This window comes from Narcine bancroftii, chromosome 4, assembly GCF_036971445.1.
Source record: "Narcine bancroftii isolate sNarBan1 chromosome 4, sNarBan1.hap1, whole genome shotgun sequence".
NCBI lineage: Eukaryota > Metazoa > Chordata > Chondrichthyes > Torpediniformes > Narcinidae > Narcine > Narcine bancroftii.
This window is the reverse complement of record NC_091472.1, coordinates 229,516,450-229,542,663: the sequence shown is the minus strand read 5'-3', so window position 1 is coordinate 229,542,663 and position 26,214 is coordinate 229,516,450. Positions and strand designations below refer to the sequence as shown.

General features: G+C 40.6%; 1 protein-coding gene across 6 annotated transcripts in view; it reads left to right on the top strand.

The window, feature by feature from the left end:
* vps8 (VPS8 subunit of CORVET complex) overlaps window positions 1-26,214 on the top strand; it is a 681,049-nt gene that overhangs the window by 103,718 nt on the left and 551,117 nt on the right. For all 6 annotated transcript variants that reach the window (XM_069934259.1, XM_069934258.1, XM_069934264.1 and 3 more), the window contains 5 exons: window positions 2,380-2,454; window positions 5,560-5,595; window positions 8,380-8,470; window positions 17,357-17,403; window positions 18,452-18,541. In XM_069934259.1, the coding sequence (XP_069790360.1) occupies window positions 2,380-2,454; window positions 5,560-5,595; window positions 8,380-8,470; window positions 17,357-17,403; window positions 18,452-18,541 (339 nt within the window). The remainder of the gene's footprint in view (window positions 1-2,379; window positions 2,455-5,559; window positions 5,596-8,379; window positions 8,471-17,356; window positions 17,404-18,451; window positions 18,542-26,214) is intronic.

Below are 26,214 nucleotides of genomic sequence, written 5' to 3'. Positions count from 1 at the left end.
TGCCTCTCATCCATATACCTTTCCAAATGTTGTCTAAAATATCAAAATTGAGCTCTCATACAGCACTTCAGCTGGTAGCTCGTTCCATACTCAACCATGTGAAGAAGTTCCCCCAAAAACTCCCTAAAAACGTTTTACCTTTCATCCTTGGCCCATGTCTTTGAGTTGTTGTTTGACCTAACCTCAGTGGAAAAAGTCCGCTTGCATTTACGCCATCTTTACCACTCAAAATTCAAATCTACCATCGTTCTGTCTCGAGTTGCTGTTTTTAGAAGTAATGTTGTCCTGACAAATTTGATGTGGCTTCTATCACAGATGTTCCCTCTTCCCTCCACCCTTCTTTTAACTCCACATTTTAAAGCAAGCTTATTTTCATTCTTTTCCAGTTCTGACAAAGGGTGTTGGACTCGAACAGCCAGCTCAGTTTCCTTTGTCAATGAGTGTTCAGCTTTATCCATGTTAGTTTCACATTTGCAGTGTCTAGTTTTTTGTTCACTTTTCTGAAGTCCTTGTGTAAGTTTGAAAGGAATTATGCTGGAAGCCAACCATGTCAGCAATATTGGCTTTGACCCAGAATTAATTGATGACCTTGTTTCACACATTATACTCTCTTTAAATCAGGCTTCTTTAAATTCAGCAACTCCAAGTGGCACATTGCAAAACATTTCAGTTGGACACTTTTTCTTTGGCCTGACCAGAAAACAATTTGGAATGTATTTTCCGCAAATTAAAACTAGTTTTACTCATGGATGATAGTCTGACTAAAAAAAATCTATTTGTATATTAAATATATATGTGAATAAATAAATAAATAGAAAGAAAAGGTACAAGGACTGCCTAAAGAAATCTCTTGGTGCCTGCCACATTGACCACCGCCAGTGGGCTGATAACGCCTCAAACCGTGCATCTTGGCGCCTCACAGTTTGGCGATAGAGAAAGAGATAAATAAATAGACAATTTTTTTTGTGATTTAACAGGGTAGATAGGGAGGAAAGGCACATCAGCAAACAGGGTGAAGGGCTATGGGTATAAATGGAGAGGGAAGGGAGTGGAGACCTGGATGAAAGAGGACTGAGGGATGGGGAAGAAAGGGAGAGCAGGGAGTAGGCTAACAGAAACCGCAGAAGTCATTGTTAATGTTATCCAGCTTGAGAGCACCCAGACAGAAAATTAGGTGCTACACTTCCAACTTATGGGTGGTCCTGGTTTGGCTGTGCACGAAGCCATGGACAGACTTGTCAGCACAGGAGTGGGGCACAGAATTGAAATGGTTGGCCACTTGGAGATCCCTGTCATTGATGTCAATAGAGCAAAGGTATTTAGTGAAGCAATCTCCCAGTCTGTATCCAGTTTCTCCGATGTAGAGGACACAACGGAAGCACCTGCTGACCATTGATTCTCTTAGATAATTTATTGGATGCTTTAAAAGTAATCAGATTGAAAGATCCATCCCGTGCATGCAGGTTTATGGGAAACTTGATGGAGCCACGTGAGTGCAAACCTGAGCAACTATACCCATCAAATTAATTTATTATAACAGTCAGCTCCTCATGGTTCTACATTATGTCATAATATCTTGAAATCCTCCATACACACACAATATATCATTGATCTTGAACCTAGCACAACCACAGTGCGTAAGAGTGAGTAAACGAGTTCATAGATGTCAGTATTGGTGACCTGTTAGTTCAGAATGTGTTTTTGCTATTAAGAATTTTATTCAATTAATAAAAAATACCTTTTTTAAGAATCAAAGATACTAAGATTTGTTCATTTCTACATATTAATATTAGTTTCTGATTGTTGAAACAGAGAGCTTTGCTTTATTTGGATCCTAATTTTGTCTTCATCTTTTTGTTGACTGGGAGTGGGAAATACTGATGAACAATCCTCCAGATGGGCATTCAATACTTCGTGTTTATTTGTTTATCAAACCCAAGGGCCACATTTTTCCACTTGAGCCCAAGTAATGAGTGCTGATAAAGTTCTCTTCATTTTTGAAGAAGTCCAATTCAACCTGCTTGACCTTTCCAAACATTCACATCCATGCAAATGCTGACAGAAATCTACCAAAATCTTCTCATCTCACATCAATGTGCAATTATTGAGACCAGTAATCAACAGTCTGCTGCTCTGATTGAGATCAGCCAATTGAGTAGAGACCAAAAATAATCTCTGAGTATCTTTTTGATATTTATGGATCCCTATCACATTTCGTGCTTCAATTATCCACCAATTCATTGTGAAGGCATGTTTGAAATGTTTTCCTAATTACTGTTGTTAATAATTTTATTAGTATTGACAACAAATTGCAATATTATTGATGCTTTGCTGCACCCTTAAATTAGACTTTGCTAATATAATTGCTGATCTCTTTAGGCTCTAGTTGGTGAAAAGGCATGTTACCAGTCAGTCAGCAGTTATGGAGGACAAATTATCTATCTGGGAACTAAGGTAAACATGGTGAATTTTTTTCACAACTAGATTTATTGTCTAATATATCATTGATTCAGTCTGGAATACAAAGAGTCTATATCTGATGTCTGTAGTGCCTTCCATAGTGTTTGGGACAAATTTAGTTTTTTCATTTATTTGCCCCTGTGCTTCACAGTTTTAAATTGTAATCAAACAATTCACCTATGATTAAAGTGCACATTGCATATTTTATTCAAGGTAATTTGTATATATTTTGGTTTGACCATGCAAAATTACAGCACTTTTTATACAGAGTTCCCCCATTTCAGGGCACCATAATGTTTGGGACATTTGGCTTCACAGGTGTTTGTGATGACTCCGGTATATTTAATTGCTTCATTGGTGCAGGTATAAGGGAGCTAGACTTTTGATTACCTTTGGAGTCTGTAGTTGCCATTTTTCAACACAAAGACCAGAGTTTAGACATACATACAGCACAGTAACAGGCCCTTTCAGCCCACGAGCCCAGGTCACCCAATTGATTTTCAACCCCCGGTACATTTTGAATGGTGGGAGGAAACTGGCGCCTTAGGGGAAAAACCCACACAGACACAGGGAGAATGTACAAACTCCTTACATACAGCGCGGGATTCTAACCCTGGTCCTGATTGATGGCGCTGCAACATCGTTGCGCTAACCGCTATGCTAACCGTGCCGTCAATGAAGTGGTGCCAATGACATCGCCCAAACCTTAAGATTGCCAAAATCAACTGTTTAGAACTTCATTAAGAAGAAAGTGTACAGGTGAGCTCAGTAATTGCAGAAGGGCTGGTAGGCCAAGGAAGATCTCCACTGATGATGACAGAAGAATTCTCATCATGATGAAGAAAAGTCTTGACAGATCAGAAAGCTTCTTCAGGAGGCTGGTGTGGATGTGTCGCTAACTACTGTCCGCAGAAGATTTCATGAACGGAAGTATGGAGGCTACCCTGCAAGATTCAAACCGCTAGTTAGCGAAAGAAACAGGAGGGCCAGATTACAGTTTGCTAAAAAGTATTTAAAGGAGCTTGCAGAATTCTGTCAAAAAGTCTTGTGGCTACACGAGACCAAGATTAACCTGTTTCAGAGTGATGGCAAGAGCAAAGTGTGGAGGCGTAAAGGAACTGCCCAAGATCCAAAGCATACCACCACATCTGTGAAATGTGGTGGGGTGTTATGGCCTGGGCATGCATGTCTGCCACAGGTACTGGTGTATCTATCTTGATTGATGATGTAACTGCTGATGGCAGTAGCAAAATAAATCCTGAGTTGTATAGAAACACTTGCGCAAGTTCAAGTAAATGCCTCCAAAATCATTGGACGGCACTTTATCCAACAGCAAGCCAGTAATCCCAAACATGCTGCTAAAGGAACAAAGGAGACTTTCAAGGCTAAAAACTGGAAATTTCTTGAATGGCCAAGTCTGTCACCCGATCTAAATCCAATTGAGCATGCCTTCCATATGCTGAAGAGAAAACATAAGGGATAAACCCTCGAAACAAGCAGGAGCTAAAGTAGAGAGCTGGCAGAGAAGATAGATACTCAGTACCTGGTGATGTCTATGAAATACTGACTTCAGGTAGTCATTGCAAGCAATAAAATACTAAACATGACTACCTTAATATCCATTACATTGCTATGCGGACTATGTATAAAAAGTGCTGCTATTGCTACATGGTCAAACCAAATAACCGTGAATAAAATCTGGAATGTGCACTTTAATTACATGTGAATTGTTTTAATACAAATTTTAAAATGTGGCGCACAGGGGCAAATAAAGGAAAAAACTCTCTGTTCCAAACATTATGGAGGACAATGTATGTGTGATTCATTCGTGAGCACTTTTGTGTGTGTAGGTATTTTGCATGTCTTTTTTCCCTTTGATCCAATGTTTTTTCTCCTTAGACATAGAGTTGATAAGGTGGAATTAAAAGTGGAATTGTTTATTTTCTCAGATCAAAGTTCAAATTTATTGTCAAAGAACATGCATGGCATCACATACAACCCTGAGATTCTTTTTCTACGGGGCAGGCAAAATCTCTAATTGCCAGTAACTGTAAATTGTAGTCAAAGGAGGAAAGAACTGTAAACAAACTGTGAATGTGCAGAAGTGTGGCTATCCAGCAATAAATAATGAGCCAAGTGTGAGTCCTTCAGTGAGGGTCTGAATGAGTCTGTGTTCAGGAGTCTGATAGTTGGAGGGTAGTTGTCAATTAGTGATGTGCCCTTGAGACAGATGCCATTAGCTTGTGAAGAAGACAATTATGAAAACAGGGTCTTTCCTCAGGGGTAGGGTGCAGAATTGTTGTCATCTGGTTGGGTCATGGAGAGTTTGCTGTCTCCATGCATTACCCTGGAGTAGATTAATTAATGTAGAAGTGTTCAACCTGCTTGTGCTCATTTACCACCTTGAGAGGAAGCTGCAATAGTGTTTGTGATAATAAACAAGCATATCCTCAAAGAGGTGCAGTTTTAGTTTGATTAGCATTAGAATTCACATTTGTGCCCAAAATGCAAACATGATTCGGTTTTAGTTGTACCTACCTCTTTTTGATATTGGGCCATTATTTTTGGTTGGAACAAAAGATTCGATGCATTTAACAATCCCTAAAAGCCTCCTGCTATTTAAGATAAAACTTTTTTTCAACAAGGATCTAAGGTACACAAGAGACTGGAAGCTGAAGCCAAACACAATCTGCTGGAGGAGCTGAGTGATCAGGTCAAGCAGAATCATTTGGAGAAAATGAATGGTCAACGTTTCAAACTGAAATCCTTCATTGAGGATTGAAGGCACAAGTGTCTGTAGACAAGATTAAAAATCATTTACAGAACATGCCACCATGACTTGGAACAGGGGAAAAGGAAGCAGTTTGCCACAGAAAATTACAACAAATTGTGATAAATTAGCTGTGAAATATCAGAAAGATTATCCTTGATATATGCAGGTGATATTGCTATGTGGAGACTTGGCAGTGGGGAGTGCTGGCACAGCTTATGGGTGAGATGTAAGATTGAAAAGACTAAACCTTTTCTCATTGATAAACTTGGTGGGGTTATTGTGCACATTATTGACCCATACATTGACTTTTTCTCTCTTTTTTGTAGTCTGTGCATGTGATTACTCTGAGGACTTGGCGGGAGGTAAGCAAGCTAAATTATTTTGAGGGGAGCATCTGGCTGGTTTTTCAGTTAAAAAGAAAAAACTATCTGCTAACATCTTCCTTTTTGCATTAGGACTGCTTGGCTTGGCTTACAAGTGCAGCTCAATAAATTATGTTCCTTCAGGCCATTTCCATTTCAATTGGCTTCCGTAGACCAAGAGCCATCTGTGTGATGGACCACTTCTTGTCTGTGACTCATTTAAGTTCAGCCACCATGGAGGTTTGCCATTCCTTTGGTCTGGATTTCTTTTTATCTTTCCTGCTTTCCCCTAATGACACTATTGTCAAATTAAACAAAAAATAGTCTCATAGAGAGGGAAGCCATTTTCTTCAATGGGAAACAGAATCTGGTTTATTTTAAAGGCTCTTATAATATATTGCTAATAGAAGAAACTGTCTTGGTAGCTAAGTTGGGGAAAAACAAATACGTTGGGAAAATTGAAATCATGTGAGACTTTGTTTAATGTGAGACCTTGCATGAAAATGGGGCGATAACTTTTTAAATTTAAAAAAAATTTAGACATACAGCACGGTAACAAGCCATTTCGGCCCATGAGTCCGTGCCACCCAATTTACACCCCATTAACCTACACCCCCGGTAAATTTTGAACTGTGGGAAGAAACCAGACACCCCCCCCGGGAAAACCCACACAGGCATGCAGAGAATGTACAAACTACATACAGATAGTGCGGGATTTGAGCCCCAGTCCGGTCCATACCGCTGGTGCTGTAAAGGCGTTGCGCTAACCACTATGCCAACCATGCCGCCTTGAATGCTAAATTTCCTGAATTCTGTAACAATTGTTGAAAAACAAAATATTATTGTTGCTGAAAAAGTGAATAAGTAATTCTCAGCTTAATTATTTTTATAGAAACAGGAGAGACTGAAGAAAATCAATCTGAAGAAAAAAAAGCTGCTGGAGAAATTCATCAGTTGATTGTCATTGAGACAGCAGGGAGGCAAGATAGGGAATGCAAAGAGGAGGGAGGGAGTAGTGAGATGACCCAGCAGGTGATAGGTGGACCAAGAAGGGGTAATGGATGATGGGCAAATTGAGCCAGATGGGGGGGTGTGTTGGGTGAAGGTGGAGATAACTGCTAGAGACTGATAAGTGACAACATGATGACTCGAAGAAGTTAGAATGTGATAAATAAGAAAGTGATAGTGAATCAATAGGGGAGAAGTAAAAGGCAAATGGAATCAGATTAGAGTGGGGATTAAGTGGGTGAAATAAGTACAAGTGGATGGAACAAGGAGGGGATGAGTTGGGAAAGGAGTGGGGGGAGAAGAAGAGGAGAGAGATATAGGTGAGTCTTTCTTCAATTACTTGGTTTGCCAGGTAACAGGCCTTTCCATCCCATGGACAATTAATCTACAACCCCCATACATTAAGAAGGATGGGAGGAAACACACGTAGAAATGGCAAGAATGTACAAACTCTTTACAAATAGTGCCAGATTTAAACCCAGGTCACTGGAACTAACCACTGTGCTAACACTGTCGGTAATATCTGACAGAAACAAAGCTATTGTTGATGGCTGAGGGATTTAATATTGTGTCCATCTAAGGAAGCAGGCATAGCTTCAGTTCAAAGTCTCACACAAGGATGACTTCTCAGAGAGTGCAGCACTTGCCAGTAACACAGTTGAGCATCAGTCCAAATATTTGAGCTCTTTTGTCATCTTTACAACTGACTTGGACAATGAAGTAGAAGGATGGCTTAATACGTTTGCAGATGATATGAAGATCGGTAGTGTGATGGATAGTGTAGAGGGTTGTCGTATGTTACAACAAGCATGGATAAGTATCAGAAGGAGTTCAATTTATAAAATTGTGAAAAAATACACATTGGAAGGTTGAACCTGAAGGTGGAATACATGGTTAATGTCTGGTTAGGAAGGTAAATGATTGATTTAAAGAGCTGTGAGGTAATATAACAGCTCAAGAAAGTTCTGGTTGGAGTATTGAGTTCACTTCATAACAAGAAGAATGTCAAAGCTTTAGTGAGGATGTAGAAGAGATTTATCAGGATGTTGCCTGAATGGAAAAACATGTCTTATGAGGAAAAGTTGGGCGATCTAGCTTTTTCAAATTTAAAGGAATGAAGGTGAAGGATGAGAGGTAACTTAAAGAAGTATGCAAGATTATGAGGAGCATAGATAGGGTGGATGGCCAGTATGTTTTTCTGAGGTCAGCAACAGCTGATACCAGAGGACATCTGTTTAAGGTGTGGAGAATAGTTTAGGATATATGTCTGAGGTAGTTATTTTTACACAGTATGGTGAATATCTGGAATCTACTGCCCAGGTGTAATAGTTGATGTGGCTATAAGGCTATTTAAAAGAATCTTGGGATAGGCACATAGATTAAAGGAAAATGAGGTTTATGGAATCTTTGGGAGGGAAGGGTTAGATTGATTGTGGAGCAGGTTCATATTGGTTGATACAACACAGGACTGTTCTGTGAGTCTGTAGAAAATGTGGTGTTTTACCTGAGCTGAAGTGTAGCATGTGTTGCCTGTAAATCATTAGCTTCCAAGGATCAGGTTTGCACTTGAGATCAAACTAAGACAACTTGTGAGAGATGGCTTGATCTTTAGTCCAGTCAGATTGTGGAATCATTTAACCACAGCACTCTGGCCGTTAACCCACAGATGATGTATGCTTCTATATGTGCTGCAAGGAAGTTCGTACTTCCTATAGATGCTATTAAAAAATGGCGAGAGCCTTGACACACCGATTTTTCTCATTGCTGTGTCTGCAGAGGCTGGATTATCTGTTGAAGCAGGAGAGATTCATTGAAGCACTCTCCCTCGCATGGTCGTTTAATGAAGGAAAGGCCAAGGCAGTAGTGGGTGAGTGATGACTCGTTGTGATTAGAACTAGTGAAGAATGCACTCATTGCTTAACTTGTAATGTTAATAAAACAATTGAAATGTACTGCACAGAAGGAAAGCATTCAGAATAACATGGCTATGTTCCACCAATAATTTGGGATTGAAAAATTTGAAGATTTTTGATGAATGAATAATTTGAGGGGAGAGGGTAGGGGCAGGGAACAGAATTACTTAGTTCCATAGATCATTTCAGCACAGAAAACAGGCCCTTTGGCCCTTCGAGTCCATGTTGAACTATTATTCTACCTCATCCCACTGACCTGCCATGACCATAAGGCTCGATAATCCTTCAATCCATATACCTGTCCAAATTTTTCTTAACACTGAACCTGAATTCATCACTTCAGCTGGCAGCTCATTCAATACTCACACCAGTCTCTTTGTGAAGAAATTCTCTCTTATGGTTCCTTCAAACTTCTCCCCTTTCACCCTTAACCCATGTCTTGTGCCTCTATGCTCCAGGGAATAAATTCCTAACTTATTTAACCTTTTGGTGTAACTCAGTTCCTCAAATCCCAGTAACATCCTAGTAAATTTTCTCTGCACTCTTTTCAATCTTACTGATATCTTTCCTGTAGTTCGAAGACCAAAACTCCAGATTTAGCCCAAACAATGTCTGTCTTATACAACTTTACTAATACATCCGAACTCCTATACCCAATGCTTTGATTTATGAAGGCCAATGTGCCAAAAGCTCTCTTTACTATCACATCAAACTGTGACACCACTTTCAGGAAATTGTATATCTGTATGCCCATATCCCTTTGTTCTTCCACACTCCTTAGTGCCCTACTATTAACTGTGTACGTCCTACCTTGGTTTGTCCTTCTAAAATGCAACACCTCCCACTTGTCTGTATTAATTTCCATCTGCCATTTTGCAGCCTATTTTTCCATTTGGACTAGATCCCTCTGCAACCTTTGAAAGCCTTCCTTGCTGTTTACTACACCTCCAGTATTTGTTTCTTCTGTATATTGATCTAATTCACCACATTATTATCCAGATCATTAACATAGATGACAAACAACAATGGACCCAGCACTGATCCTTGAGGCATACCACTAGTCACAGGCCTCCATTCAAAGATTGAACCTTCCTCACTAACCTCCCATTGGTACACTGTAAAAGGCCATACCAAATTCCACACAGACAACATCCATAGTCTTTCCTTCATCAACTTTCCTGGTAACCTCCTCGAAAAACTCTACAAGATTAGTTAAACACAACCTACAATGTACAAAGCCATGTTGACTATCCTTAATCAATCCCTGATAATCCCTGGTAATGATCAGCCATTATCTAAAATGGCGGTGCTGGCCCGATGGGCCGAATGGCCTACTCCAGCTCCTATTGTCTATTATCTATTGTCTATTGACTATCAAAATGCTTGTATACCAAATCTGTTTAAACACCTTAAATAACTTACTGCTTTTGATTGCATACAAAACCTATTTTTTTCCCAAAAAATGGCTCAGATGAACCCTCTTGTCTGTCCTGCCTGAGTACAGCTGTGGTATTTTCTCTGACAAGTAATGCCACTCTTCCTGCTCTATTGTGTCTGAAACAACAGAATACTGGAATATTGAGCTACTAGTCCTAAAACCAAGTCTCCTAAAACCAAGTTTCACTAATGGCCACAGTCATAATTCCACATGTCAATCACACTCTAATTTCATCTGCCTTCTCTGCAATGCTTCTTGCATTGAAATGGATGCACCTCAGAGCATTATTTCCATCACTCACAACCCTTTGATTTCTATCTTGTATGCAGCCTTAACATGACCTTTTCCTGCTTTACTCAACAATCTGTGCTGGCACTCTGGTTCCCACACCCTTGCAAATCTAGTTTAAACCACCCAGAGCAAAATAAGCAAACCTTCCAGCAAGGATATTACTCCCCCTCCAGTTCATATGCTAACTTTCCTGCTGGTACAGTTCCCACCTTCCCTGGGAAAGTGCTCAGTGATCCAGAAATCTGAAGCTCTGCTTCCTGCACTATTGCTTTAACCACATGTTAAGCTGCATTATCTTCCTATTTCTAACCTCTCCAGCATGTGGCACGGGTAGTAATCTTGAAATCTTGTACCTCTTTTCAGGACATCATCACCCTTTCTACCCACGTTAATGGTCCCTGCATGGACCACAATGTCTGTCTGTTCACCCTTCCTCTTAAGAGTGCTGAGAACCAATCTGAGATATCCTGGACCCTGTCACCTGAGATGCACCATCAGGGATGCTGAATCTCTTCCACAGAATCTCTTATCCATCTCCTCATTATTGAACCCACTTATCAGTACACCTTACCTCTTCACCTCCTTAGCCACAGGGCCAGATTCTGTGCCAGAGACCTGACTGCCTTGTCTTGTCCATGTTAGGTCAACTCCTCAACATTGCGAGTTATTGAGGGGGAACGGCCACAGGAACACCCTGCACTGACTGCCTGTTCTCTTGCTCTCTCCTGACTGTCTGGATTGCACCTGAACTAGAGAGGGAACTATATCCTTGCAGGCAGGTTTGATAGACCTGTTGAGGAGAGTTAACATTATCTAAGCGGGCAGGGGGTGGGGGGAGGGGGTGTCAGGAACCAAAGTGTTAGGTCACCGATGGAGGAGTGATGAAATGTTAGATGCTATGTGAGACTGTGAGGATAATAGGCAGTGGATGGAACTGAAATACAGTGAGTTGGATGGGGTAAATTTTGTAAATACTTTAGTTCAAGTATTCAGAACAGAACTGATGAACTCAAAGCATGAGCCAATATGTGGACCTGTGACATTGTGGCCATTGCAGAGATTTGGCTTTCTCAGGGGCAGGCCACTGAATGTGCCAAGCTTTAGAGGTTTCAAAAAGGATGGAGAGGGAGGTAAAAGAGGCGGAGGAGTGGCATTTTAATGCACAAAGTGCAGGAGAAACTCAGCAGATCACACAGCATCTGTAGAAAGCAAAGATATATAACCATTGTGTTGGAGCATGAGCCCCTATCAAGGCACTATCAGAACTCCAGAAAAGAGGGAAGTAGTGGAGGAATTGTTCATTGAGTCAGTGTGGGTAGAAGTCAGAACAGGAAGGGGGCAATAACCCTACTGGGTGTATATTATAGACCCCCCCAGTAGTAACAGAGACATTGAGGATCAGATAGGGAGGGAGATTTCAGAAGGGTGCAAAAATAATAAGATTGTTGTGATGAGTGATTTTATGCTTTTCAAATGTTGATTGGCACCATCTTTAGTGAAGGATTTGGATGGAGTGGAATTTGTTACCTGTGTTCACAAAGGTTCCCTGACACAATATGTCGATAGGCTAACCAGAGGAGAAGCTATGCTTGACGTGATATTGGGAAATGAAGCAAGTCAGGTGCCAGATCTCTCAATGGGGGAACATTTTGCAGAAAGTGATAAGGACTTTGTCTTTTATCATTGAGCTGGAGATGGTCAGAAACATAAAATTTGGGAAAACATTTGATGGTGGTAGGGAAAGTATGTTGCTATTCGGCAGGAACTTGGGAGCATAAATTGGATCAGATGTACCTGAGGAAATATACACCATACAAGAGAGCATATTTTGATGGGAAATTATTTAGGGCTGTTTTCAAGAATGTTACTTTCAGGACAAAAGTCCCAGATAGAATTGAATCTGGATATATGTCTGGAGATCTCGAACAATACAGAAGGAGCAGGTATGACCTATGAAAAGCTCTGTCCAGGGTGAAGTGGAGATTCCGTTTGAAAATCGAAACAACAAAGGTCACCCGACAGCTGTGGTAGGGCCTAAATGACATAACCTGCTACAAAGCCAAAGCCATTGCAGTAGCAGACAGCAAAGCTTTACTCCCAGAGAAAAATCAATGCCTTCTACATCTGATTTTACTACAGCCAAAGTGATGAAGTACCCCTCTGCACCCCCAAGTTCTCTGGCCGAGTATTAAAAATCTGGGCTTACCAACGGACTCCTGGATATCTTCACATCACACTCTGGCAGGGCATGGTACCCATCTATTTGAAATCGGCATCATACCAATGAGCAAGAAGAGCGTCGTAACCTGCCTTAATGACTATCAATCAGTAGTACTTAGATCAACAATGATGAAATGGCTTATATTGAAGCATATCAGCTCCTGTCTGAACAGCGACATGTATATGTTCCAGTTTGCCTATCCTAACAACAGGTTAGGTGCCATCTCACTGGGTCTACACAAAGCTCTGGAACACCTGGTCAGCAAAGATGCATTCATCAGGATGCTCTTTATCAACTACAGTTCAGCATTTAACACCATCATCCCCTCAAAACTGATCAGCAAACTCCAAGACCTGGGACTCAACACCCCACTGTGTAATTGAATCATGAATTTCCTCATCTCCAGTCCATAATCAGTGCCATCAATACTAGAGCACCACATGGCTGCATTCTTATCTTCCTGCTCTACTCACTTGGCACCTATGACTATGTGGTTATGTATATCAACAATGCCATCTATAAATTTGCTGATAATACCACGGGAGTGGGTTGGATAAAGAAAAGTGATGAGTCAGTATACAGTAGAGAAGGTTAAGTTTTAATATTGATGTGTTAAATGGGCAGGTGAAGAGAAAGAGAATATTGTCATATATTAAAAACTGGGAATGGATTTAGCCTTCCTACAGGAAACTCATTTAACTGAGAAAGGGCATCAAAAATTTAAAAAATATTAGGTGAGACAGGTCTTTGCTTCTTCATTTAATTCAAAAGCAAGAGGAGTAGCAATTTTGATGCAAAATGATCTTCTAGTTAGAGTGCAATGTGTGGTAATAGATTCTGCAGGTAGATATGTTATGGTGTACTCTCAAATATGGTTAGAATCCTGGACCCTCATGAATGTATATGTGCCAAATATTGATGATGAGAAATTTATGAAAGAAATATTGCTTAATTTAGCAAATATGTAAATATTTTAATCAGAGGAAATTTCAATTTTTGTCTGGATCTAGTTTTGGATAGATCAATGAGAGTGTAATGAGGGCAAAAGTGGCGAAAGCCACTTTGGTATGGATGAGAGAGCTGAATTTAGTGGATGCCTGGAGAAGAATTCATCCAGGAGAAAGGTTATTCTTTTTAATACAAATAGATATGATTCTTATTCCAGGATAGATTTATTTGGAAATTTGGTCTCATAAAGTAATCAGATATATTGATTCTTATGAGCGGAGACACTTGATATTGTTTGAACAATTAAAAAAATAAGTCTGAAATTCTTAACAACACAATCTTCTGCTATTTTCATATAAGAGCATATATAAGGGATAAATTGGGCCCAATAATGTTTTACCAAATTATAGTAATGTGTAAATTCTGATTCAAAAGGGGAGTACAAAGAAATTTACTTCAGCCATGTATCTCTTAACTTCAAATGGGAAGCCCCCAAACAAGGGGGTTCATAAATTCAGACAGAGATGGGAATCAGACTTAAATGTAAGAATAGATGAGGAAACCTAGTCTGAACTATGTCGGGATAGTATGACTAATACAATCAATGTAAGATATGCTACAATGTTTAGTACAATGTAATTTTCTGCATCAATTTTATCTTGCACTACAGAAATTAAATGAATCAAATTCTGATTTATCAGACCTATGTTTTAGATGTGGCAAAGAGGTTGAAACTTTTTTACATTCAACCTGGTTATGTTCTAAAGTGAGATTTTTTTGGGTCGATCTAGGAAATTTCTTAGAGCAGAACTAAATTTCCACAAAACCCAGAGTTATTCTTACTTGGTAACATTATCTAAATTGAAGCAATCTAATTATCAAATAGAATTTGTTAAAATTGTGCTGGCAGTGGCCAGAAGATGTATAGCAATTGCATGGAAGTCTGATTAACATCTAAATATGGCCTGTTGGAACACAGAGATACATAGTTGTATTCCCCTTGAGAAAATTACTTAAGAAATATGTGTGATATATTTTTAAATCTTTAATGTAAATCTTTAATTATGTTCTGCCTAACCCTTGAGAACTGCATTGATCTTCTCCAAAGAAAAAAACCCCATAGAATATCAATTTATGATCCATGGAGTGTGCAGCACTTTTCAGCAATCCATTCTGCTTTTTTTTTGTTCTTTTTTCTTTATCTCTCTCTTTACTTTCTTTTTCTCTTGCTTTTCCTTTATATCTATCTTTTTCTTTGGGCTTTTTTCTGGGGTGGGTTGGGGGTATAACCATCATGGAATAAATACTGGATTTACTTTTGTTCTTGTATTTTTTAATTTTGTGATTAACTGCATGTATGGTCAAAATTTTTAAATAAGCTATTAAAAGAAAGGAGGGAGATTGAAAATTTGGATGAATAGTGCACCTTCAACAATCTTGCACTCATTTTTCGAAAACTAACTGTTGACCAGGAAGGGAAAACCAGAGGTGAATCAGAGATGGAGAGGGAGAGCAAATAAGTCTTGGGAGACACTATCTTGGAGGATCTTTCCTGAACCCAGCACACTAATGGCATCATGATGAAAGCGCATCAGCACCTCTACTTCCTCAGAAGTTTGCGGAGGTTTGATATGAAATCAGAAGCCCTGGCAAATTTCTCCAGATGTGTGGTGGAAAGTATGCTCACCAGCTGAAACCTGGTTTTGGTATGGCAACACCAGTACCTCTGAGCATAAAGCCCTCTAAAAGGTAGTGGACACAGCCCAGGACATCACAGGGCAAAACCCTCCTCATTATTAAGAACATCTACAGACAATGCTGCTATTGGAGAGCATTAAAGACCCTCACTACTCAGCAAATGCTCTGTTCTCGTTGCTGCCATCAGGAAAGTGGTATAGGTGCCACAAGACTCACACTACCAGTTCAGGAACAGCTGCTACCCCTCCATTATCACAGTATTTAACAATTAACTCAATTAGGGACTCATTTAAGGTCTCTTACTTTTGTATTTTATTAATTTTAAAAAAAATCTTTGTATTGCACAGTTTATTTACGTTCGGTATCCACAATTTTTTATTTGTTTACATGTGTACATTGTGTACAATTTTTTGCAGTACCAATTTTAACTTAGCTGCAAGAAAAGGAATCTAAGGGTTGTATGTGATGTCATGTATGTAGTCTGATAAATGTCAAATCTGATGCATTTTGGAAGTTCAAACTTGAAGGCAGACTACATGGTTAATGACAGGATTTGTTACTGTGTGGAAGAGCAGAGGGATCTTGGGGTCGAAATGCATAGATCTCTCAAGGTTTTTTGCAGGCTGATAAGATAGTTAGGAAGGGGTGCTGGGCTTCATTATTTGGGAGATTAAGTTCAAGAGTAATGAGGTAATGTTTCAGCTCTGTAGAACTGGTTAGAGCACACTGGGATATTGTGTTCTGATCACCTCATTACAGGAAGAATGTGGAAACTATGTGGGTGCGGAGGAGATTTACTAGAATGTTGCCTGGATTGGAGAATATGTCTTGTGAGGCAAGATAAACAGATATTGGGGTTTTTTTTGGAGTGAAGGAAGAGAGGTGATTTAATAGAGGTCGACAAGATTATGAAAGGCATAAATAGGGTGGACAGCCAGCAACACCTTCCTGGGTGGAGAGTAGCAGAGGACATCTGTATGAGGCGAGGTCAGGAAAGGTTAGGGGCGACGTTAAGACTTAGTTTCTTTTACACCGAGAGTAGTGGGTGCCTTGATTCCATTGCCAGATTTGGTGGTGGTTATACCCCAACCCACCCCAGAAAAAAGCCCAAAGAAAAAGATAGATATAAAGGAAAAGCAAGAGAAAAAGAAAGTAAAGAGAGAGATAAAGAAAAAAGAACAAAAAAAAGCAGAATGGATTGCTGAAAAGTGCTGCACATTCCATGGATCATAAATTGATATTCTATGGGGTTTTTTTCTTTGGAGAAGATCAATGCAGTTCTCAAGGGTTAGGCAGAACATAATTAAAGATTTACATTAAAGATTTAAAAATATATCACACATATTTCTTAAGTAATTTTCTCAAGGGGAATACAACTATGTATCTCTGTGTTCCAACAGGCCATATTTAGATGTTAATCAGACTTCCATGCAATTGCTAAACATCTTCTGGCCACTGCCGGTACAATTTTAACAAATTCTATTTGATAATTAGATTGCTTCAATTTAGGTAATGTTACCAAGTAAGAATAACTCTGGGTTTTGTCATTAAGGACATTTAAAAGACTCTTTGACAGGCAGATGGATGCAATAAAAAGTGGAGTGTTATGGGTGTGAGGTAGGGAAGGGTTAGTTTGTTGAATAAAGGTCTGCACAACATAGTGGGCCAAAGGGCTTGTACTGTGCTGTTATATTCTGTTCATTTTGGAAATCCATGGAAACAATTAGTTTGCCCCACAAAATCCTTGTCACGATGTGTTAAGTTAATTTATCTGTAATGACGTCTGTTGACATAAAAAGTGAAATCAAATAATTATCCCTTGGGAAATTATGGAAATATAGATTTAAAAGAAATTAAAATGTTATTAATTGGAGGGATGTTAGAGCTGGAAAAGGAAGTGATTATATTTATGTCTGTCACTGTTGAACACAAGGCCACAGGTACAGATTAAAGTTCCATCTGATATTTCTACGTCCCACACTCTGAATAATGGTTTTCAATGTGATTATGCTGAATTATTAACACACTACTATCTTAGAAAATTATGATACTTGGAACTAGATTTGGACTGCCACATGCTCATTTCACTAAATAGTGGGCCTCGACGAGGGGATAAATTATATTAATTTAACATTACCTCCTTGTTCTCAATTCCCATGTCTTCTATGTTTCTCCCTTGGCCATTCCCAACACATGTATGCTGTTCAAAGTTTGTTTCTACAATTATTCTTTTCTCATTGTTAGGGTTGCTTGGAGATCAGAACAAGCGGAAGGGAGTTGTGGCTGATCGGGTAAAGTATTGCTTATTCATGACATTCATCTTTTTTCATCTCCCTTAAACTGTTGAACGTTATCACAGTGAGTGGTTGGAGAGACAGGTACTAAGGTCACTGCCAGTACAAATGTCACAGTGAATGTCAAGGATTTCAGTGAGTGGTTGGAGAGACAGGTACTAAGGTCACTGCCAGTACAAATGTCACAGTGAGTGTCAAGGATTTTAGTAAGTGGTTGGTGAGACAGGTTCAAGTGCCACAATGAAAGTTCAGGGTTCTTGGAACTGGGAATCTGGAAAAAGTTTTGGAAAATTGTTGGGTCAGTTGTGAATATGAGATTCCATCAAGTGATTGGGGAGCAAGTCGACTGGAGTCCTGGAAATTCCTAACCTTAACTGCTGAGCCATACATTGATCTATTATCATTTCTGAATGGTCAGACTGCAGATTATCAGAGTTTTTAATGTGTATCCATTTTCTAAGGTGGAGACCAGGATTCTTTTAGCTACTCTAAAAATGTTTACTTTAATTTTCACGTTTTCCATTCTGTACCTTTGATTTTGTCTGTCAGTATTCCTTAATCCTTTTCTTTCTCCTCTCATAAGAAAATAAATAATTTACGAGTGTCCTTCTAATCACTTGTTCTTGTATGTTCTGTCCAATTTTATTATTGCTTTTGGTATATTGCCAGCATTTTCATCTTAATGACAGCACTCTAATTATATTCCATCTACAAATTTTGGAATTATGCTTTGGATTTCCATATTGTGATAATTTATGTAAACCTGAACATCTGATTGTGTTCTTCTGGAATACCACTTCTCTTTCTTTGGCTTTGTGAGTTGCTGTGACTCGTCACTTTTCTCTGTCTCTGTTCTTTCTCTGTGAATTCTGCTACAAATTCTACGATACCAGCATGATGTTGAATTGCTCCCAAATTACAAAAAAAAGCTATGAATTCATTTGAATGTTTTTCTTGCTTTTGGAGAGGGGATTGGGGCGCTGTCACTGACATTTGCTCGGAGATTGGAATAAAGCTGATCTGTACTTACAAACTTTCTTTTCAGATGGTAGAAATTTTGCTTCAGTATGCTGACCGAGCCCTGAAGAAATGCCCCGATCAAGGCAAAATACAGGTCATGGAACAGCATTTCCAGGCAAGTAACTAGCTCATGTTTTTTGTGCTGACAGGTGACAAAGGCAAAAAACACCAAGTTTGGGATATTGTATGCTGGGTAAACAGAACCATTGAAAATGAAAGCAAATGGAAGAGTGAAGTCCCAATGCCATCTCCCCATAGACACTGTTGAACCTGCTGCTTCGTGCGTGATCAGATTTTATTTTGTGTTCTAGCATTTGCTGTGATGTGAGAAAGTAGTTAGGTGAGAACTCAAGAGAGTAGAAATTTGGTGAGGACTGCAGGTAATGGAAGGTGTGATAAAGGAAACGGGTGAGAGCTCAAGAGAGTAGAAATTTGGTGAGGACTGCAGGTAATGGAAGGTGTGATAAAGGGAACGGGTGAGTGTGGGGAAAAGATTAAGCAAAACAGCTCAAGACACATCTCTGATATAGGACTTCTGGAAATGTGGTAATGGGGAATAAAGGGATGCAGATGAACTGTGTCCGTCCTCATCATTGTCGACACCAGTGAGTGACATGCCAGGAATCTGAGAGAGTCAGGAAGCCAAAGTGAGTGTAGTCCTTGTTTCTAAGGAGGAAGTGCTTGGGGCGGGGGGTGGAGTGGGGAGGTGAAGGTGGCTTAGCTGTCTGGACTGGATGCACGACATACCATGGTTCTAAAAGCGACAGCTGAAGAGAATGTGAAAACATTCGGGGTGAGCTTTCAAGGATGTATTATAATACCATGGGCTCCTAAAGAAAAAACATTAAAAAAAAACAAATCAGGTGGCTACTTATGGTTGTGAAGGATGAATTGAGCTGAAGGACCTGCTCCTAGCTGTACGATTCAATAACTGTGGTGACCTGCTGGGTACAAATTAGTTGCCAAGTTGTCTATATTTTCTCTCTGTGCTCACATTTTTTTTAAGTACATCATTGACTCTAAAGTGCAGTGGGATAATGAAATGGAAAGTCATTGCTTTAATGTGTCTTTCATTGCTGCTGTATTGTTTAAACTGGTGCATGTTGGATTCATGCAACAGGAACTTCAGTATTAATTCTACAGCAATAGGGTAAATTGAATTTAAATAATGAGGTACTTGAAGAATTCAAAAAAGAGCAAGAAAATACTCAAAGAAATCAGGAAGGGAAACAGAAGACACGAGGTTGCACTGGCAGATAATGTGAAGGTAAACCCGAAGGGTTTCTATAAATAGATTAAGAGTAAAAGAATAGTAAGGGACAAAATTGTTCTCCTAGAGCAGGGGTGTCAAACTCAAATTCACGGAGGGCCAAAATTAAAAACTTGGACTAAGTCGTGGGCCAAACTAAATATTTATTGAAAATTTTCAACAACATCTGCATGTTTTCTCTTCTTTCAACAAATGTAATGTTAAACTTTTTCTTATTAAAATAAATGTTTAATAATAGTTTTGGTTAAACTCTTTCCAGAAGAAGCATTAACAAATGAGAAATAAAATATTCAATAAATAATATTTCTCTATAACCTTTAAGCTCCTTTTAAATGTATTTTTTTTTTCACAAGCCAACAAGTCAAAAAAAATAACTTGCTTCAATGACAAACAGGTTTGTCTTTTAATATGATGAACATAGAGTCTGCCTCCCACCTGTCTTGAAAGGTCCTGTTTTCTGTCTTTCGTTTGGCCATTTTTCATAAGGGGTCTATTACACGTGAGTTGGGCGACAGGTCACAGATGCTAATGAAAGTAAAGAGAGGAGGTGGGGCGATTAGCGGGCTGACGGGCCAGCGGCAACGCATTTGCAAAGCATTCTGGGATTTGTAGTATTAGCTGTGCATGTGCTATACTGGCGCGGCGGCCAGCGGGCCAGCTCTAATACATATTTGATATGATCTTGCGGGCCAAATATAATTATATCATGGGCCAAATTTGGCCCGCGGGCCTGAGTTTGACGTGTGTCCTAGAGGATCAGAGTGGCAAATTATGTGAGGAGCATCAGTATTTTCTCAGAAAACTGGCAAAGTGCATAAGGAAGGAAGGGAAACCAACAGAAGAGTCATGGAAGAGATAGAGATTAAGGAGGAAGAGGTGCCTTACAGTGAACAAAGATAGACAAATTATCTGGGCCCTATATGACATTCCCCCAGATATTGAGGGAGACTAGTGTAGGAATTTCAGGGGCCTTGGCTGATGTATTCAAAATGTCCTCAGCCACCGGTGATGTGCCAGAAGATTGGAAGGAAGCTCATGTTGTTCCATTGTTTCAAAAAGGTTCCAAATATAAACCAGGTGTGGTGATACACCACTATATTACTGTAACTTGGTTACTGACACTGTGTATATGCTTGGTTCATATGTATGTTTGGCCTGCCTTCTCTTGGTGACTCCACCCCCTGTAATCCCCAAATAAAGGCAGTTAAGCCAAGTTCGAGTCCTGGGATCGGGCCAGAACAGGAGCATGGTCCAAGTCTTATGATATTAAAAACCTGTCATCCTGCAACTCCAGTCTTTTGGTTTTATTGATAGTGTATCATCAGGCAATTATAGGCCAAGAAGGTGGAGGAAGGAAAGGTTGTGGATGTTGTCTACATGGACTTTAGTAAAGCCTTTGACAAGATCCCACATGGGTGGTTAGTTCAGAAGGTTATGGCACTAGGTATTCAAGGAGAGGTTGTAAACTGGATTTAGAATAGGCTGTGTGGGAGAAAACGGAGAGTGGTACTGGATGGTTGCTTCTCAGATTGGAGGCTGTGATTAGTGGTGTGCCTCAGGGATCTGTGTTGGGACCATTGTTGTTTGCTGTATATCAATGATCTGGATGATAATGTGGTAAATTAGATCAGCAAGTTTGCTGATGGCACAAAGATAAGATGCATCGTGGACAGCGAGGAAGATTTTCAAAGTTGCAGAGGGATCTGGACCAGCAAGGAGAATGGGCCAAAAAATGATCATCAGACAAGTGTGAGGTGATGCATTTTAGAAGGGTTTGTACCTTGTAACGGAGTGGATGTTTAGAAATGGTGTGTCTAAATGATTAAAGTAAGTACAGTAATGTTTATCTTTGTGGGGAATTCATCACATTAATGGGGGAGGGTGATGTGTGTGGCTGAGAACTGGGGGAGGTAGGGGGTGAGTGCTGCCATGAACAGGGGGGAGGTGAGTGCTGTCGCGAATGGGGGTGGGGGGAGGTGAGTGCTGCCGCGAACGGGTGGTGGGGGTGGGGGGGGGAGGTGAGTGCTGCCGCGATCGATGTGTTTGTGTATATATTGTCTTTCTTTCTTCTTTGGCTTGGCTTCGCGGACAAAGATTTATGGAGGGGGTAAAAAGTCCACGTCAGCTGCAGGCTCGTTTGTGGCTGACAAGTCCGATGCGGGACAGGCAGACACGATTGCAGCGGTTGCAGGGGAAAATTGGTTGGTTGGGGTTGGGTGTTGGGTTTTTCCTCCTTTGCCTTTTGTCAGTGAGGTGGGCTCTGCGGTCTTCTTCAAAGGAGGTTGCTGCCCGCCAAACTGTGAGGCGCCAAGATGCACGGTTTGAGGCGTTATCAGCCCACTGGCGGTGGTCAATGTGGCAGGCACCAAGAGATTTCTTTAGGCAGTCCTTGTACCTTTTCTTTGGTGCACCTCTGTCACGGTGGCCAGTGGAGAGCTCGCCATATAACACGATCTTGGGAAGGCGATGGTCCTCCATTCTGGAGACGTGACCCATCCAGCGCAGCTGGATCTTCAGCAGCGTGGACTCGATGCTGTCGACCTCTGCCATCTCGAGTACTTCGACGTTAGGGATGTAAGCGCTCCAATGGATGTTGAGGATGGAGCAGAGACAATGCTGGTGGAAGCGTTCTAGGAGCCGTAGGTGGTGCCGGTAGAGGACCCATGATTCGGAGCCGAACAGGAGTGTGGGTATGACAACGGCTCTGTATACGCTTATCTTTGTGAGGTTTTTCAGTTGGTTGTTTTTCCAGACTCTTTTGTGTAGTCTTCCAAAGGCGCTATTTGCCTTGGCGAGTCTGTTGTCTATCTCATTGTCGATCCTTGCATCTGATGAAATGGTGCAGCCGAGATAGGTAAACTGGTTGACCGTTTTGAGTTTTGTGTGCCCGATGGAGATGTGGGGGGGCTGGTAATCATGGTGGGGAGCTGGCTGATGGAGGACCTCAGTTTTCTTCAGGCTGACTTCCAGGCCAAACATTTTGGCAGTTTCCGCAAAGCAGGACGTCAAGCGCTGAAGAGCTGGCTCTGAATGGGCAACTAAAGCGGCATCGTCTGCAAAGAGTAGTTCACGGACAAGTTTCTCTTGTGTCTTGGTGTGAGCTTGCAGGCGCCTCAGATTGAAGAGACTGCCATCCGTGCGGTACCGGATGTAAACAGCGTCTTCATTGTTGAGGTCTTTCATGCCTTGGTTCAGCATCATGCTGAAGAAGATTGAAAAGAGGGTTGGTGCGAGAACACAGCCTTGCTTCACGCCATTGTTAATGGAGAAGGGTTCAGAGAGCTCATTGCTGTATCTGACCCGACCTTGTTGGTTTTCGTGCAGTTGGATAATCATTGTACACAGTAGTGAAAGCCTGATTTAGCGTGACCCTCCTTTTTTTGCGATGCAATTTTTTTTCTCTTTTGACCCCAACTATCGTGTTATAATGAGGTTGCACTGTATACAGTAAATGACAGGCTACTTAGGGGTGTGGAGGAGCAGAGAGATCTGGGAATACATGTACATTTCCTTAAGGTGACATCTTGTGGACAGGGTTGTAAAGAAAACATTTGGTATCTTAACCTTTTTAAATCAAAGCATTGAGTATAGGAATTGAGATGTTATTTGAAATTGTTTAAGGCAGTGGTGAGGCCATATTTGGATTATTTTATGTGCAGTTCTGGATGCCTAACTACAGGTAGGCTATAAATAAGATTGAAAGACACAGAGAAGATTTATTAGGATGTTGCTGGGTCTTCAGGAGTTGAGTTGCAGGGAAAGATTAAACAGGTTAAGACTTTATTCCTTCGATCAAATAAGAATGAGGGGAGATTTGATAGAGGTTTACAAGATTAAGAGGTATGGACAGAGTGTATGCGAATAGGGTTTTTCCACTTAAAATGGGGGTGAGAAATAAAGAGGTCATAGTTTTAAGCTGAAGGGGGAAAGGTTTAGGGGGAACATTAGAAAGAAGTTCTTCACAGAGAGTGGTGGGAGTGTGGAATGAGCTGCCATCTGATGTGAACGTGGGCTCGATCATGTGTTTTAAGAATAAATTGGATAGGTACATGGATGGAAGAGATCTGGAGGGTTATGGAATGGGAGCCAGTCAATGGGAGTAGGAAGATGGCCAGCACAGACTAGAGGGGCAGAGTGGCATGTTTTCCGTGCTGTAGCATTCTATGCCACCAGAATCAGTATTGTTTCTTTTTTTGTGTTGATTTGAGCTTTTATTTCCACTTTTTGTTAGGACTTGTAACAATTGTCAACTGCACTATCAGCAAATAGATCCAGAAGCTGATATCCTTGCATTTTATTTAGACTTTGACCAAAGGGAACTCCTTCCTTTTTGTCTGCATTTGGTGCCTCTTTGTGTGAATTCCAATGTTCTTGAATGATGGTCAGCTGGAGACGAATGCTGAGGTCCTTGTCATGCTGAAAAACTGCGAAGCACAGGATTCTGGTCCATGGGCTTCCTCGGCCACACGTGCTGAGACAAACGTCAGTTGTTGCTGAAAGATGTTCAGCTTGGTGTACTTAGTCTGGCCTAAACCTGCTGGTCTTCTGATGCAGGAGGCTGCCCACTGCTGAAAGCTGCAGATTGGACCAGGGTGATGTGCTAAAGGGCACATTGAAGCTCGGTGTAACCACCATTAGAATTGAGGATGGAAACAGGACATTTCTGCCCACGAGCTCGACCTGCCCAATTGACTTACAACCCCCGATATGTATTGAACAGTGGGAGGAAATCAGAGCCCCTGGGGAAAACCCAAGCAGACATGGGGAGAACGTACAAACTCCTTCCAGATAGCATGGTATTCAATCACTGGTACTATAACAGCATTATACTAACCACTTTTGAGGCCACAGCATAGTGTCCTCCACCACTGTCTACTGAACCTGCATTAGAAAAAAATGATAATGGTTCTTGCCAGTGGAATGTTTGGGAAAGAAAAGGTAATGCTGTGTTAATGTAATGCATCATGTATCATGGCACGTGAAGGTCCACAAATGAATGGCCAAAGTTGTATTTGCACTTTATGAATAACGCATATTTTTGAAACATTTTATTGGTCAGCTGTTCAAGAACATCAGCAGTGGAACCTTTTCATTCTACCCAGGCAGGAGGAAGTAACTAAGTGAGCTAAAAGGGAATCTTGGCAATATTAATATGCACTGAAGTTTGAGACTGAAGAATGTGACTTTGAGGGATTCCAGCGTTCTTCCTGGGCACTTAGCATGAATAATACACAGACTTGTAATCTAAAAAGTTCTGACAAAGTATTAGTTATAGAATGTTGAAAGGAACCAAGTGTGACAGATTCATTAGTCTCCTGAAAGTTTGCAGTTGCTTCAGGCAACTTGTGAGCGCTACTGATCACCAGGTGACGATGCAATAGACTGTTCTAGCAGATTGATTTCTCAAGATCAAATCTATGATCTTTTTGCTTTTTGCATTGGTAGCTTCATTCTAAACCAGAATGTATGAACAGCTGAGTAAGCTCGTTGAACATTTTTCTGCAGATCCTCATGTTGCATGTGGTCATTTGTAGTCATGTCATTCTCCTTGGGGCAACCCAGGCCTTTGCTGCAATTTGCTGGAAGTTTCCAATGTTCAGGCATTACTGAAGTTATGATTGGTGATGGTATGTTCATCTGATGACTGATGTCTTCTTGGTTGCCACCTAGAAACTTGCCTGAATCTGGCAGATTCATGGTTACGCTGCATCTGAAGAACAGAATCTCCAACAGTTGAGCAATAGAGAAAGGAACTTAAAATTGTTGAAGGGGTGCATGGTTTTAACAGACACAGAAGGAAATTGGACTCATGTGGATGGATGAAAAGATAGCGTGAATGTGGTCGGGCCTATTTCTGTGCTGTTCAACCGTCTGATCCAGTGCTGGCCAGGATCCAGTGCTATGACAACTGATGCACGTTAATGACTTGGGATTTTAAAAAAAAGCTTTTGAACAGGAGTGAGCTGTGAGGCCCAGAGAAATGTAGTTGAAGGGGGTGGTGGAGTGAGAAGAGAGGGGACAGATAAACTTCATCACGTGAATGATGTAATGCATTTTTGAGAGGAAAAAGGATGCTTGACAAAGTAGATTGATGCAGTTTTGAAGGGGGTGTATGAGGGGGACCTGGCATGTTCATGCATAAATATTGAAGGTGGCAGGACAGATCAACATGTAGCACATGAAGGTTACTGGATCCTGAAAGAGTGCCTGTGTAATTTGTTTTTAAATTTAAACACACATCACGGAAACAAGCTTTTCTGGCCCATGAGCCCGTGCTGTCCAAATACCCCAATTAACCTTCAACCTCAAATGTTTTTGAACAAATACAAGAAAGTTTAGCAATCTCCATGTCACAAATTGGCAACAATGCCATCTCTGGTTATGTGCTGCATCAGGTTTTGGAGAGATTGGAGATGCTGAATAATACCTTTGTGGTTTGACTGGTGAAGATGGGGTTGCTCTTGTTACAGTTAAACAAACTCAAAAGATTAATTGATGGGCCTAAAATCTGAAGGGGT